General features: G+C 41.4%; 2 protein-coding genes across 5 annotated transcripts; both read left to right on the top strand.

Moving 5' to 3' along the window:
* Positions 1 to 3,253: 3,253 nt before the first annotated feature.
* LOC123076617 (uncharacterized) lies at positions 3,254 to 10,647 on the top strand (the record flags this gene model as incomplete). Its single annotated transcript, XM_044498771.1, is given in 10 exon segments — positions 3,254 to 3,375; positions 4,411 to 4,477; positions 5,309 to 5,375; positions 5,870 to 6,089; positions 6,680 to 6,746; positions 8,051 to 8,117; positions 8,612 to 8,678; positions 9,301 to 9,311; positions 9,422 to 9,488; positions 10,640 to 10,647. Coding segments are annotated over 10 exon segments (763 nt in total), but the record flags the coding sequence as incomplete, so codon positions are not given.
* LOC123105531 (uncharacterized) lies at positions 5,915 to 14,711 on the top strand. 4 transcript variants are annotated; one of them, XM_044527616.1, is made up of 5 exons: positions 8,101 to 8,117; positions 8,612 to 8,678; positions 9,351 to 9,488; positions 10,640 to 14,355; positions 14,465 to 14,711. In XM_044527616.1, the coding sequence occupies exon 4, from the start codon at positions 10,724 to 10,726 to the stop codon at positions 14,300 to 14,302; it is 3,579 nt and encodes a 1,192-aa protein (XP_044383551.1). In that variant the 5' UTR covers positions 8,101 to 8,117; positions 8,612 to 8,678; positions 9,351 to 9,488; positions 10,640 to 10,723; the 3' UTR covers positions 14,303 to 14,355; positions 14,465 to 14,711. The 4 variants fall into 4 exon arrangements, with proteins under 4 accessions (XP_044383558.1, XP_044383561.1, XP_044383551.1 ...); XM_044527623.1 differs by lacking the exons at positions 8,101 to 8,117; positions 8,612 to 8,678 and adding an exon at positions 5,915 to 5,936 and having other exon boundaries at positions 9,422 to 9,488; XM_044527620.1 differs by lacking the exon at positions 8,101 to 8,117 and having other exon boundaries at positions 9,422 to 9,488.
* Positions 14,712 to 15,781: the final 1,070 nt, after the last annotated feature.

The raw sequence follows: 15,781 nt of genomic DNA, 5'->3' as shown, positions 1-15,781 counted from the left end.
TTAAAGAACCTGCTGGGGGTGGTGGTAGCCGTAACTAGCCTACCACCGTTGACCGTGGCGGTAGTGCCGTTATGCCACGTCAGCCCCAACACGGTTGGTTGATGGAGGCTGTTGTTACCCTACCGCCATCGACCGTAAAAATTCAAACAATTCCCAAAAAAAAATGAGTGGTAGAAAATTTATTGCATGAGGTCCGCTCAAATTTTTAGATCATTTAGACATCTGAGTAGCTCCCAACAAAAAAGACAAACCGGGTCAGAACAGTGTGTGAACAGTAAACTTTTTTACAGACCCCGAATTTGTATTTTTTGCCGAGAGCTGCTCATATGTCCAAATGATTTGAAAATTGGAGCAGATCTCACGCATCAAATTATCTACCATACAAAATTTTTGGATTTTTTAAATTTTTTTTCTTGTATTTGTTTTGATTTTTTTCGTTAGCGCGGGTGCAGTTGAGCCTGGTCTCAGAAGTCGATTATCGCCAACACAAATATATAATTAGCATTGCCTTGAAAGCATTTCACATGTCGTTGTTACTTTCCAATTCTAAGCATCGACATTAGTTTTTATGTGTGTTTCCCATTGCTTTTTCACTTAAGAAACTATCATATGGAAAATCTTGCATGGATCTTCTCATTTTGCAGTTCACATATATTTGACTTCATCTCCACCTTACAATCTTATCTGCATGTATTGAAAATATACCTCAAAATCATCGTTCAATTAATATGTCATTGTACTATTCTTTTAGTTGTTCCATCTATTTTTCATATGATCAATCCTTATTACTTCAAAAAAAAAGTATTTTATGTGGTATCTTCAAATTTGTAAGTCAATGATGTTTGCAACAGACACTTCATTTTCTCAAATGCTTCATAAACATGACCAAAAACATTTTTCGGATGCTTTATAAACATTTTTCAAATACTTGTTCAACATTTTCCCAGATGCTTGATTAACATTTCGATACACATGATAATTTTTTTCCACCATTTTTCAATATGTGGTCAACAGTTTTTCTATACACATTTAACCTTTTTCCGATGCTTGAAACATATTTTTCAAATACTTGTTCAAAAAATTTCAAATGCGTGATTGGCATCTTTCAAATATGTACAAATTCTTATATCTTTTTTGTGTACGTGATAAGCATTTTCTCTCCACGCGTTTAACATTTTTCGAATGCTTGTTCAACATTTTCAAATATTTTGCAGTAGATACGTATTTGAAATGCTTTACACTGTACAAAACGCAAAAAAGTAAAATCAGAAAAACGAAATAAAGAACGGAGAGAAAGGATGCTGTGGTTTCCCGCGCTCCTCGGCCGGCCCATCTCGCTCTCGCCTTCAGCGAGGAGGGAGGGGAACTCCTATGTGACGCATTTTGCGTCAACTAGGTGGAGCTTCGCATAGAGCACTGCTCCGACTGGGCCGGCCCACGCATGAGCTGCCAGCAGTGTTAAATAAAGTAAGAAAAAGGGCGTGCGTCGCGCAGGATTCGAACTCGCGATCGCGCTGTTGCAAAGCCAATAAGCTTGCCACTGCGCCTTACTGCTCTGCGTCATACACAAGCAACGCAAGTACTTTAATACTAGATAAAATCGCGAGAAAACTCAAACATATTTTTGAGAAATTTTGAGAAAAACTTTAATACTCAGTTTTTTGCCTGTGTACTTTAATACACAGGCAACGCAAGTACTTTAATACTAGAAATTTTTTGAGAAAACTCAAACATTTTTTCAACACACAAACGAATTTTGGAGACGCGAACATATTTTTTTGGAACGGAAACATTTTTTAAACTACCCAAAAAACTGAACAGGAACAATTTTTCAAATTTCAAAACAAAATTTGGAAACACAAACAACTTTTGAATTTCCCAAATATTCTTGGAATTTGTGATATTTCTTTAAACGAACAATTATTGAAAGCACGAACAATTTTTGAATGTTGAGAACAAATTTTGAAATGGAGAACAATTTTTTAAGCGCGAACAATTTGAATGTTGAGAACAAATTTTGAAATGGAGAACAGATTTAGAAGCGCGGACAATTTTTTAAAGCATGAACAATTTTTGAATGTTGAAAACAAATTTTGATATGGAGAACAAATTTGGAAGCACGAACAATTTTTGAAAGCATGAACAATTTTTGAATCTTGAGAACAAATTTTGAAATGGAGAACAAATTTGGAAGCACGAACAATTTTTGAAAGCACGAACAATTTTTGAATGTTGAGAATAAATTTTGAAATGGAGAACAATTTTTTAAGCGCGAACAATTTTTGAATGTTGAGAACAAATTTTAAAATGGAGAACAGATTTAGAAGCGCGGACAATTTTTTAAAGCACGAACAATTTTTGAATGTTGAGAACAAATTTTGAAATGGAGAACAAATTTGGAAGCTCGAACAATTTTTGAAAGCATGAACAATTTTTGAATCTTGAGAACAAATTTTTAAAAGAATGTTCGTGCTTTTAAAAGAACATTTTTGGAAAGTTGCAAACAATTTTTGAAACGGAAATATTTTTTGAAATCGCGAACATTTTTTTAAAAGTTGTCAAAATTTTGAGCAAAAACATTCTGAACAATTTTGTTAACACAAAATAGTTTTTAAAAATTCCGAACATTTTTTGAATTTATGAACAAAATTTGAAAACACATACATTTTTGAAATTTTGAACATTTTTGTAAAAGCGTGAACATTTTTTTGAGAGAGAAAACATAAACTTGAAAAACAAAAAAGAAAATAAAAAATAAAAATAAACAGAAATAGAAAAAGAAAGGAAAATAAAAAAACCGGTTCAGGAACCTTCTAGAAGGTTCCCAAAACCGGAAAAAACCCAGCTGGGAACCTCTAGAAGGTTCCCAAAACCGGGAGCGCAGGAACGGTTAAACGGGCCGGCCCGTTGCGTCGCTGCTCGGTCGCTCGCCTGTGCGAAGCGCCGGCAGTTTGACGCAACGAGCGGCAAATAGGATATTCCAGGAGGGAGGGTCCCGTAGGCCTCGCTGAAGGCGAGACGTAGGTAGGGGCGGTCGGCCCAGTTGGCCAGGTTTTTTGGTTGCCGCTCTCCGGGGATGGATCTTGTTTTGGAATTTGGATCCACCCCGTAGTAGTGGGGAGCGCGCGCGGAAGGGAAATGCCTCCGGGTTTTTTTCGCTGCGAGGGAGGGAAACCGCGCGCCCTTTCCCTCCTCCCACCCCCCAAAATCCCCACCCCGCCTCCGTCCCCCCCAAAACCACCACACCCATCTGCCGCCCCCTCCCCCAGGCGGCGCGCCAAGCCACGAGCTCCGATCCCCTCCTCCCCTCCGCCGCGCCCGCCACCGCGCGCCGCGAGACCCGGCAGGCCACTGCCCCGTCCGCGGCTCCGCCAGGTGCGTTCCTCGGTTCCCGCCGCCCCCCCACCCCGCGGCCATCCCCGTTTCTCTCCCGGCGAGTCCGCGCCGCTTCTGGATCTCCGCGCGCGGACGGGTTCGAGGGCGGCCCTCGCCCGCTCGACGGAACGCCGCGGCGGTAATCGGGGGCGGCCGGCCGTGGTCTGTTCCGCCCCGATCTGTCGTCGTGTCCGCAGGGGATGGGATGGGTGGGTAAGGAAACAACGGGGTCAGGAGCAGAGGGCAGTGCGCTTCTCCTCTGTGTTTGCTGGCACTAATGGCAGACATTTTGTACTACTACTAGTTATTAAGAGGGTGTTAGATTTGGGGATAGATGTTTTTTCACCGGGGGAATAGAATAATGGTACGGGAACAGGCAGGGATCGCGGCACCAGAGGAGTCACCCTCTCGGCTTGAATTCAAGAGCAGATTACGCTCTATGCCACTTGGCATACTGAACTAGTGTGTCAAATATGTCACCATCCTCTTAATGTGCACATCTAGATCTCTAAACTAAACTAAATGGGTGACTGCACATAGCAACCTTGCCACGTTGAATGGGTGTGTCAGCAACTTAGCGTAGTTATGTACTCCCTCTGTTCCTAAATATAAGTCATTGGGGGAGTGTAAACTGAACTCCCCCAACGGCTTATACTTAGGAACAGAGGGAGTACAGTGTAGTGGATGCTGAGGGGGCTAAGCTGACGAGACATGCTTAAAATTTGAGCATTATTTGATATCTAAGTTGTAGTATTATTAAGGATATATGTAAGCTAGATTAGGCAGGGGCCAAGCCCCCCTTGGTCACAGGGAAGCTCTGCCATGGGTTCAAAACATGGGAGCCCCCTTACAGTGCCTTGTTTTTCCTTTTTCTTTTATTCAACCTACGAGCATATGCTGCTTTGCTGCAGTTATTTGGCTCAATTATGAACGCAACTTGTCATCCGTTCGTCTTGCTTTGGGAAGAAGAGCATAAAGGAAAGATGTAGTATGCCATATACATTCTGAACATTTCAGTTGGTGTTTCCTCTGCAGAAATTTCCCGGCACTGCACACGGCAGGAGCTCACAGGCCACCGCCTCGTCCGCCGCCATCGTGCTCGGTGCGTTTCTCAGTTCCCGCCCTTGTCGCCATCTCCTTTTTCTCTCTCAGTGTGTTTTTGTTGCTTTTGGATTTCTGGGTGCCGCGCTTGGTCTCACCTGAATGTGTTCGAGGAAGTCCCTTGTCTGCTCGATGAAATGCGGCCACTGAATCGTGGATGTCTGTGCTTTATTTTGCCCAGATCTATCGCTATGTCTGTAGGGAATGGGATGGATGGGTAGTGGAATGAATCAGGAGCAGAGGACAGTGCGCTTCTCCTCTGTTTTGCTGGTACTAATGATAGACATTTTATGCTAGTGATAAGATGATGATAGATTTGGGGAGAGATGTTTTTTCACTGGTGGAAAGATGGTGCTGGAAGGGGCAGGGGTCACGGCACCAGAGAAGTCAGCCTCTCAACTTAAATTGAAGAGCAGATTACACTCTAGCTCACTTAACATATTGAACAAGTTGTCAAATATGCCACCATCCTTTTAATTTGCACATCTGGATCACTAAACTTAATTAAAGGGGTGGCTGCACATAATAACCTTTGATGGGTGTGTCAGCGAATTAGCTTAGTTATGTATGGAGCAATGGCGGAGCTCAGATGAGAATGTTGAGGGGGCTAAGCTGACAAGACATGCTTAAAATTTGAGAATTTTTGAGCATTATCTGATATCTAAGTTGTATTATAAAGGATATAGTTAGACGGTGTGATGTCTAGTTGTTTGGCTCAATTATGAATGCAATTGATTAATCATGGGCTCATCTTGTGTTGGGTGAGAAGAGCTTAAAGGAAAGATGAATGCTGTATACTTTTTGAGCATTTCGGTTGGTGTTTCCTTTGCAGAAATTTTCCACCACTGCGCACGGCAAGAACTGACAGGTCACCGCCTCATTCGCCACCATTGTGCTTGGTGCGTTACTCAGTTCCCACCCTTGTAGTCATACTGAAGTGTGTCAAACATGTTGCCATCCTTTTAATGGACACATCTAGATCTCTAAACTAAATTAAATGGGTGACTGCGCATAAAAATCATGATGGGTGTGCCAGCAACTTAGCTGTGGTGGAGCTTGAAGGATAATCCTGAGGGGGCTAAGCTGATAAGACATGCTTAAAATTTGAGATTTATTTTACTCCCTCCAATCTGAATTAATTGACGCAACTCTATACATTATCTTACTTACATTGTGTAGAGATTGCGTCAATTAATTTGGATTGGAGGGAGTAGCACTATTTGATATCTAAGTTGTATTCTACAGGGTATAGTTAGGCAGTGTGCTGTAGTTGTTTGGCTTAATCACGAATGCAACTTATCATTGGTTCATGTTGCTTTGGGCGAGAAGAGCTTAAAGGAAAGATGCATGCCTGTATACTTTTTGAGCATTTCAGTTGGTGTTTCTTTTGCAGAAATTTCCCACCACTGTGTGCTGTGAGAATCAGCAGGTCACCGCCTCATCCGCTGCCATCATACCCGGTGTGTTTCTTGCTTCCGTCCAACCTTTTTCTCTCTTAGGGTGTTTTTGTTTCTTTTGGATTTCTGGTGCCATGCCTGTTCTTGCCTGGATACTTGCGAGGAAGTCCCTCACCTGCTCGGTGAATGCTGTGACCGAATTGGGCACAAATGTTGGTTAATTTCGCTCCAATATACCGATGTCTATAGGGAATGGGTGGGTAATGAAACGAATCAGGAACAGAGGGCCATGCACTCTTCTTTTTGTTTTGGTGGTACTAATGATAGACCTTCTGTAGTTAAGATGATGGTGGATTTTGGGAGCGATTGTTTCTCAGTGAAAAGAAATTGATGTGGGAAGGGGAAGGAATCTTGGCAATAGACGAGTCAGCGTCTCAGCTTAATTAAAGAGCAGATTACACTCTAGGCTACTTAGCATATTAAAGTGTGTCAAATATGTCACCATCCTTGTAATTTGCACATCTAGATCACTAAATTAAATTAAATGGTTGACTGCACGTAACAGCCATGCCATGTTGAATGGGTGTGTCAGCAACTTGGCATAGTTACGTATGGAGCATGGGAGTGCCCTTGCATGCCTTGTTTTTTTTCTATTCAACCTATGACAATATGCTGTGTGCTGTAGTTGTTTGGCTCGTTTGTGATGAAACTTACCATGAGTTCATGTTGCTTTAGGCAAGAAGAGCATAAAGGAAACATGCGTGCTGTATACTTTTTGAGCATTTCAGTTGGTGTTCCCTTTGCAGAAATTTCCCACCACTGCGTGCTGCAAGAATCAGCAGGTCACCGCCTCATCTGCTGCCATCATGCCCGGTACGTTTCTCGCTTCCCACCCTCTTTCTCTCTCAGCATGCTTTTGTTTCTTTTGGATTTCTGGGCGCTGTGCCTGTTCTTGCCTGGATACTTGCGAGGAAGTCCCTCAGCTGCGCAACGAAATGCTGTGACCGAGTCAGGCACTTGTGTTGGCTTATTTCACTCCAATAAACTGATATGTATGTAGGGAATGGATGGGTAATGAAACAAATCAGGAACAGAGTACGATACACTCTTCTTTTGTTTTGGTGGTACTAATGCTAGACCTTTTGTAGTTAAAAACTTAGATGATGGTGGATTTGGGGAGAGATTGTTTCTCAGTGACAAAATGATGTGAGATGGGGAAGGGATCTTTGAAAATAGAGGGTTATTTGGCTAGAATCAAGGAGATAGGGTGATCATGGAATTAGAACAGGTTTTTATTCAGTGGTGGCCACATATGGCCATATGGGTATACGGGAAGTTTAAGAATGCAGAACAGACATGGGCTTCCACACATAACTACTCTGACTCACTCATCTGATGTGGTGTGGTAATGATGACATGGCATGTTGGTGATGTTGAGTGACTCGCTTAATTTAGTTTAGTGACCCAGAGGTGCACATTTAGAGAACAGTAACCTATATGACACACTTGAACAAGTCTGGTTAGCTAAAGAGTAATTTACTCTTATTATATAAAGAGGTTGCCTCCATGTCTCGACCCTTGTTTTTTGGGAGTTCTTTGGGTTTTCACTGTGGTAAAAGATGTACTAAAACTTTAGAACAGCTGGATGATTAATATTTGGATAAAAAGAAGTTTACAATGTCATTGGACATTTACAGGCTCCTCATTCGATTTGTGTAAAGCTTAGCCTAAATATATTCAAAGTACTACATGATCATCAATTGCTATTTAAGCATGATTTGCACCTCTATTGGCATACTTACGCAAGTTCAGAGACACAATGACATGCTACACAAGTCTAGACACTTATCACCTATGAGGCTATGACATGCTCATTCTCAAGACACAAGTCAGCGAATTAGCTTAGTTATGTATGGAGCAATGGCGGAGCTCAGATGAGAATGTTGAGGGGGCTAAGCTGACAAGACATGCTTAAAATTTGAGAATTTTTGAGCATTATCTGATATCTAAGTTGTATTATAAAGGATATAGTTAGACGGTGTGATGTCTAGTTGTTTGGCTCAATTATGAATGCAATTGATTAATCATGGGCTCATCTTGTGTTGGGTGAGAAGAGCTTAAAGGAAAGATGAATGCTGTATACTTTTTGAGCATTTCGGTTGGTGTTTCCTTTGCAGAAATTTTCCACCACTGCGCACGGCAAGAACTGACAGGTCACCGCCTCATTCGCCACCATTGTGCTTGGTGCGTTACTCAGTTCCCACCCTTGTAGTCATACTGAAGTGTGTCAAACATGTTGCCATCCTTTTAATGGACACATCTAGATCTCTAAACTAAATTAAATGGGTGACTGCGCATAAAAATCATGATGGGTGTGCCAGCAACTTAGCTGTGGTGGAGCTTGAAGGATAATCCTGAGGGGGCTAAGCTGATAAGACATGCTTAAAATTTGAGATTTATTTTACTCCCTCCAATCTGAATTAATTGACGCAACTCTATACATTATCTTACTTACATTGTGTAGAGATTGCGTCAATTAATTTGGATTGGAGGGAGTAGCACTATTTGATATCTAAGTTGTATTCTACAGGGTATAGTTAGGCAGTGTGCTGTAGTTGTTTGGCTTAATCACGAATGCAACTTATCATTGGTTCATGTTGCTTTGGGCGAGAAGAGCTTAAAGGAAAGATGCATGCCTGTATACTTTTTGAGCATTTCAGTTGGTGTTTCTTTTGCAGAAATTTCCCACCACTGTGTGCTGTGAGAATCAGCAGGTCACCGCCTCATCCGCTGCCATCATACCCGGTGTGTTTCTTGCTTCCGTCCAACCTTTTTCTCTCTTAGGGTGTTTTTGTTTCTTTTGGATTTCTGGTGCCATGCCTGTTCTTGCCTGGATACTTGCGAGGAAGTCCCTCACCTGCTCGGTGAATGCTGTGACCGAATTGGGCACAAATGTTGGTTAATTTCGCTCCAATATACCGATGTCTATAGGGAATGGGTGGGTAATGAAACGAATCAGGAACAGAGGGCCATGCACTCTTCTTTTTGTTTTGGTGGTACTAATGATAGACCTTCTGTAGTTAAGATGATGGTGGATTTTGGGAGCGATTGTTTCTCAGTGAAAAGAAATTGATGTGGGAAGGGGAAGGAATCTTGGCAATAGACGAGTCAGCGTCTCAGCTTAATTAAAGAGCAGATTACACTCTAGGCTACTTAGCATATTAAAGTGTGTCAAATATGTCACCATCCTTGTAATTTGCACATCTAGATCACTAAATTAAATTAAATGGTTGACTGCACGTAACAGCCATGCCATGTTGAATGGGTGTGTCAGCAACTTGGCATAGTTACGTATGGAGCATGGGAGTGCCCTTGCATGCCTTGTTTTTTTTCTATTCAACCTATGACAATATGCTGTGTGCTGTAGTTGTTTGGCTCGTTTGTGATGAAACTTACCATGAGTTCATGTTGCTTTAGGCAAGAAGAGCATAAAGGAAACATGCGTGCTGTATACTTTTTGAGCATTTCAGTTGGTGTTCCCTTTGCAGAAATTTCCCACCACTGCGTGCTGCAAGAATCAGCAGGTCACCGCCTCATCTGCTGCCATCATGCCCGGTACGTTTCTCGCTTCCCACCCTCTTTCTCTCTCAGCATGCTTTTGTTTCTTTTGGATTTCTGGGCGCTGTGCCTGTTCTTGCCTGGATACTTGCGAGGAAGTCCCTCAGCTGCGCAACGAAATGCTGTGACCGAGTCAGGCACTTGTGTTGGCTTATTTCACTCCAATAAACTGATATGTATGTAGGGAATGGATGGGTAATGAAACAAATCAGGAACAGAGTACGATACACTCTTCTTTTGTTTTGGTGGTACTAATGCTAGACCTTTTGTAGTTAAAAACTTAGATGATGGTGGATTTGGGGAGAGATTGTTTCTCAGTGACAAAATGATGTGAGATGGGGAAGGGATCTTTGAAAATAGAGGGTTATTTGGCTAGAATCAAGGAGATAGGGTGATCATGGAATTAGAACAGGTTTTTATTCAGTGGTGGCCACATATGGCCATATGGGTATACGGGAAGTTTAAGAATGCAGAACAGACATGGGCTTCCACACATAACTACTCTGACTCACTCATCTGATGTGGTGTGGTAATGATGACATGGCATGTTGGTGATGTTGAGTGACTCGCTTAATTTAGTTTAGTGACCCAGAGGTGCACATTTAGAGAACAGTAACCTATATGACACACTTGAACAAGTCTGGTTAGCTAAAGAGTAATTTACTCTTATTATATAAAGAGGTTGCCTCCATGTCTCGACCCTTGTTTTTTGGGAGTTCTTTGGGTTTTCACTGTGGTAAAAGATGTACTAAAACTTTAGAACAGCTGGATGATTAATATTTGGATAAAAAGAAGTTTACAATGTCATTGGACATTTACAGGCTCCTCATTCGATTTGTGTAAAGCTTAGCCTAAATATATTCAAAGTACTACATGATCATCAATTGCTATTTAAGCATGATTTGCACCTCTATTGGCATACTTACGCAAGTTCAGAGACACAATGACATGCTACACAAGTCTAGACACTTATCACCTATGAGGCTATGACATGCTCATTCTCAAGACATTTTGTGTTACCTTTTTCTTTCACCTTAAGGTTGCCAAGTTCTAAAGTTAGAAAAAATTCTTGCACACTTTCACATAGCAGAAATTCTGTGTCCAAGTGATATTGTTGGTAATTAAACTGTCTTGTCATTCTTATGCAGGATTGTGATAAAGATGAATTATAGAGTTCTTGTTTAGAGTACTAAACAAGTTTAGTGCCTATTTCTGTTCCTCGGTTCACCACAATGGAATGCAACAAGGAAGAAGCTTCAAGAGCCAAGGATGTGTCTGAAAGAAAGCTGCATGAAGCAGACTTTCCTGGTGCCAAAAAGATGGCTCTCAAGGCTCACCAGCTTTTTCCTGGCCTTGAAAATATTTCTCAGCTGCTTGCTGTTTGTGAAGTTCATTGCTCTTCTTCTGTTAAGATCAATGGGGAGACAGACTGGTATGGAATTCTTCAAGTAGAACCAACTGCAGATGACATGGTACTTAAAAAACAGTACCGCAAACTTGCTCTTTTACTTCATCCAGATAAGAACAAATTTGCGGGTGCTGAAGCTGCTTTTAAGTTAATTGGTGAAGCCTACATGACACTGACAGACCATGTAAAACGTTCTTCCCATGACAATAAAAGGAAAGTAGTTTTTGCAACTTCTGCCCCTGTACCAAAGAAGCGGGCACGGGCATCAAAGAAAACTGATCCTGCTCATAAGACGAACAACAAGGAGAACTTTGGTGCTCCACAAACCCAGAAGAATCCACAGCAACAGGCTGGAAAGTCAAGTGGATTATCCAGTTTCTGGACTATTTGCTTGACTTGTGGAACAAAATACCAGTATCCTTGTAGCTCGCTTATGAGGTTTGTCCTCTGCCGAATCTGTTCAAGGTCTTTCCTTGCCTATGATTTGTCCAAGAAATCTGTTCCTGCTGGAGTGAACACAGCATATCCAGGGAGTGTATTTGGGACGCAGCCGCAAAAGTTCCCTCCTAGTCAGCAAGCTCATGTTACTAACCAGGGACAAAACAATCAGAGTTTTGCTGGTTGGACTCATCCAGCTCACCAGCAACAGCAATCTCAGAATGTTCCTAATCAGCAAACTCCTGCTGCTAACCAACAGCAGCACTCTCAGAGACGTTCACCCAGTGCAGGGTCAAAGAATGCTATGAGCTCTGAGGGTGTAGGTGATCCTAACAATAAAGGAGCCACAGATAGCACAAAAGTATCAAGAGCACCATCCAGAAAACAAAATTGTGCAGATAGAACTGAATTGCCATTTGCGCAGCAATCTCAGGATGGTCCTAATCAGCAAACTGCTACTGCTAACCAACAACAGCAGTGTCAGAGGCGTCCACCTAGTGCAGTACCAACAAATGTTATGAGCTCTGAGGGTCTAGGCGATCCTAACAGTAAAGGGGCCACAGAAAGCACAAAGGTATCAAGTGCACCAATCAAAGAAAAAGATGGTGCAGATAGAACTGAATTGCCATTTGTGTCTTCTGCTAAACTTTCACCTACAAACATGCAGAAAAGGGGAATACAGTCTCAGCATTTTCCTAGTCAGCGAACTTCTCCTGTTAATCAGCAAGTTCAGTCACAGAAACCCAGTTTTAATGAAGGGTCAAGTAATCTTAACAGTATGGGAGTGTCAGACAGTAATGTCACAGCTAATGCCAGGACATGTACTAACATGAATGTACCAAGAGCATCACTTAATAAAGAAAATGGTTCAAGCAGAACTGAGTCACCACTTGCAAGTTCTGATAAAGTTTCACCTGCAAACATGGGAAAAGGGGTAATGAAGGATGCTAACGGTGCAGTCAAAACAGGGCAGAATCCTCAGAGATCAAGCCAGCAGGAAAATAATGTCAGTAATGAAGATGGCAGTGGTGGTTGTAGAAAAGGCAGTGATAATATTCATGATTCTCCTGTGGCCAAAAGGATAAGGAAAGGATACTCTTCAAGCAATGCTGACAAGAATGGTGGAATAGTACATGAAGATGGTAATGTGTACACCACACAAGCATGCAGTATTCCAATTACAAAGACTCCAAATGAAAATGTGGAGGTGGTCAATGGCTTGGATGAGAAACAAGGAGCAAGCAAAATAGAGGAAATGCGCAACTCTGGAAGAGATGGCGTTGCTAGTTCTGTGGTCAATAGTATTCCTTGTGAAGGTGATGTCTCGTATCCAGATCCAGAATTTTATGACTTTGAGGAAAATAGGAATGCAACTCAATTCAAAGCTGATCAAATATGGGCTGTTTATGATGACAGTGATTCCATGCCAAGGTACTATGCTCGAATTAAGCAGGTTCACCCAAACTTCATGTTGTGGTTCAGTTGGCTAGAGTTTGATCCTCTGAATGATGCTGAGAAGGCATGGTATTCTAAGGACATGCCTGTTGCTTGTGGTCGTTTCAGAATTGGGAAAACAATCTTAACAGAAGATAGAAAAATGTTTTCCCATGTTGTTTCTTGGACAAAAGGAAAGAAGAGAAACAGCTATGAGATTTATCCAGTGAAAGGCGAAGTATGGGCCCTATTTAGGAGATGTGACTTCAACCCGAGTTCAGGTTCCAGTGACCATAAGAACTACAGATATGACATTGTAGAAATAAAATCAGACTTTGCTGTGGGCGTTGGCACATACGTCACTCCCTTAGTAAAGGTTAAAGGTTTTGTTAGCCTGTTTGTGCGGTCAGACAAGGAAGAACCATATTTGATTCCTGGTGGTGACACACTAAGGTTTTCACACAACATTCCTTTTCATAGGTTGTCAGAAGCTGATAAGCCACATATCCCTAATGGCGCCTTTGAGCTGGATCCTGCATCTATGCCTTCTAACTTGGAAGAAGCATCTTCGTCTGCAGACCTTAACAGGAGTAGCACTCAAGAAGGTAATATTGGAGGCAATGTTTCGTCTACCAGAGACTCTTTTAAGTGTGAAATGCCAGCTGGTAAGACCAAAGAGGGTCTGGATAGCGCTGCTACAAATGAAGGTAATGTTCACAATGGAGTGAAGAAACCCAATATCAATGCAGATGGCAAGCACGATAATGGCTCAGAGGCTTCTGTAATTGATGCTCATACTGTTGACCAATGGGATGATAGCTTTCAATCTGAATCTCCAGCAACTTTTGTGTATCCCGAACCTGAGTTTTTCAACTTTGGTGATATAAGGTCATTTGACAAATTCAAGAGTGGACAAATTTGGGCACTCTATTGTGACATCGACAAGTTCCCAAAGTACTATGCCTTCATAAAGAAAGTTGATCAAGATGACTTAACAATCCACATAAGATGGCTTGAGTACTGTCCATGTGGAGAGACAGAGAAGCGTTTGGTGCAAGATGGTCTGTCTGCTAGCTGTGGAATATTCAGACTTAGCAGTCAAAGTGACAACTATGATTGCACAAGTGTCTTCTCTCATATCATGGAAGTGGCACCGGTTACTAAAGGAAAGAAGTATGAAATTCTTCCTCGTGTTGGCCAGGTATGGGCTATATACAAGAACTGGAATCGTGGCTGGAGCTTTGAAAATTTTAAAAGCTGTGAATATGATCTTGTGGAGGTCCTGGAGATTTCTGCTGCCTCTCTAACATTGTCCTATCTCACAAAAGTGGATGGTTTTAGTACTGTATTCATGCTAGAGAGGAAAGGTGAATCTACAAGTGCCGTGAAAATATTAAGAAGTGACATGATGATGTTCTCACATCAGATTCCTTCACATTGCATGACAAATGAAGGCGATGAACTCTGTGGTTACTGGGAACTTGATCCAGCATCTGTGCCTGAAAATTTCCTGGCTAGAAAAACAAAGTGAAGCAAAAGCTTGCTCAACAAGATGAGGTTAATAGTTGATTGCTTATCAAAATTGTAAGTATCATCTAGCTTTTGTATCATAAACGTGGTCGAATTAGATGTGCTCAAAAGAGATTGTATCTCATCTTCACCTCTCACTAACTTTGACTTCATATTTTTGCAGTACATTGTTGACAGAGCTGCAGCACCAAGATGGTTGTTCTTGCTGTTGGTTGTATCAAGTGTCAAGTAGGCAGGTTAGGTTATTAGGTTGCTGTGCCACCTGATTCCAAGTAATCAGGTTTCGTCTTCATGTTGACTTACCTTACAATTGCGTTCTGCATAGTTGATGGTAACAACTCCTTTTGTATGCAACTTTGTAACCCTGAGTATGCTTGAAAAGAAACAGGTGGCAGTGGCATTCATTTCAACCTATGCTTACCCTCAGAAAGTTAGCTGCTTTCTGTCCAACCGCTGATAATGATGTGTAATGTTTGTGAATGACCTCTTCCATGTTCTTCCTCCATATGCTCAGTTTCATTTTCTATGCCAGTTAAGGATTACTATGTGTCAAATTTCTTGGGCAGGTTGACAAGTAGAGCTTATGTTTTGTTGTTGAGTAAACCTCTTTGTGAAGAACAAGTACATTTTGCTTTCTTGAGATTATAAGCTGATTATTCATTCAATGTACGTAATTCTTTTTATGTGACACTGCAAATCCTAAATCATTTTACATGCCGTTGCGAATGTTGCTTACTTAAATGCCACTTCAAATACTCCTTTGATTTTTGTATGCCATCTCAAATGGTATTACATTTCCTTGTGAAAGGACTATGGTACTTCAACTCAATTAACAGCATGGCGGCCATATATTTCAAGGTTCATGAGTGGCACATGCAGAAACATCTTTCCAGTTTAATATGATAATGGAAAGGCAGAAACAATGTTTGGTATTTGATAGATTCAAGTACATAATGGTGTTCGTTTGCAACTAAAGCTATTTCTTAAGTGATCGTAGTGAACTTTATGTCAGGTATCCACTATTTATTGCCACATTTTATGAGAGCACATACATATTTCATTGCCCAAAGCCCTTTCGCTTCAATTATTTGTCATATAAATTATGCTATGAGTGTCGAACCTGAAAATAATATTGCTGAATAGTGGGACCTATCTGACCTATTGTGCCTTACATTTGATGTTACACTATATCATTTTTAAATATATTTATTTGTGTAATCAATTGTCTGCTTCCAGAAAATAATCTTGCCCCAGATGCATTTGGGGCACTAGTTTTAATTGTAACACACTAGTCCAAATTAAAAGGGACATCCCTCACCTGAATTCTTTGTTTCTAAATCAATCCTTTGGTTTCCCCCATGTCTGCACTGCTATACTCTTCTTTTACCTGCCTTCATTGCCTTTTCCCATGGATTCTTGCTTGGAAAATCATGTAGGTGAAGGTGCATTCATGCCTATATAGCTTTTGAGTCCTGATTGA

The sequence above is a fragment of the Triticum aestivum genome, chromosome 1B (assembly GCF_018294505.1).
Source record: "Triticum aestivum cultivar Chinese Spring chromosome 1B, IWGSC CS RefSeq v2.1, whole genome shotgun sequence".
NCBI lineage: Eukaryota > Viridiplantae > Streptophyta > Magnoliopsida > Poales > Poaceae > Triticum > Triticum aestivum.
The sequence above is the reverse complement of the archived record's forward strand: the minus strand, read 5'-3'. Positions and strand labels throughout refer to the sequence as shown.

Bases quoted from the DNA above. Each gene is read 5' to 3' on its own strand.
- LOC123105531 (XM_044527623.1), top strand. From the start codon at position 10,724: ATGGAATGCAACAAGGAAGAAGCTTCAAGAGCCAAGGATGTGTCTGAA.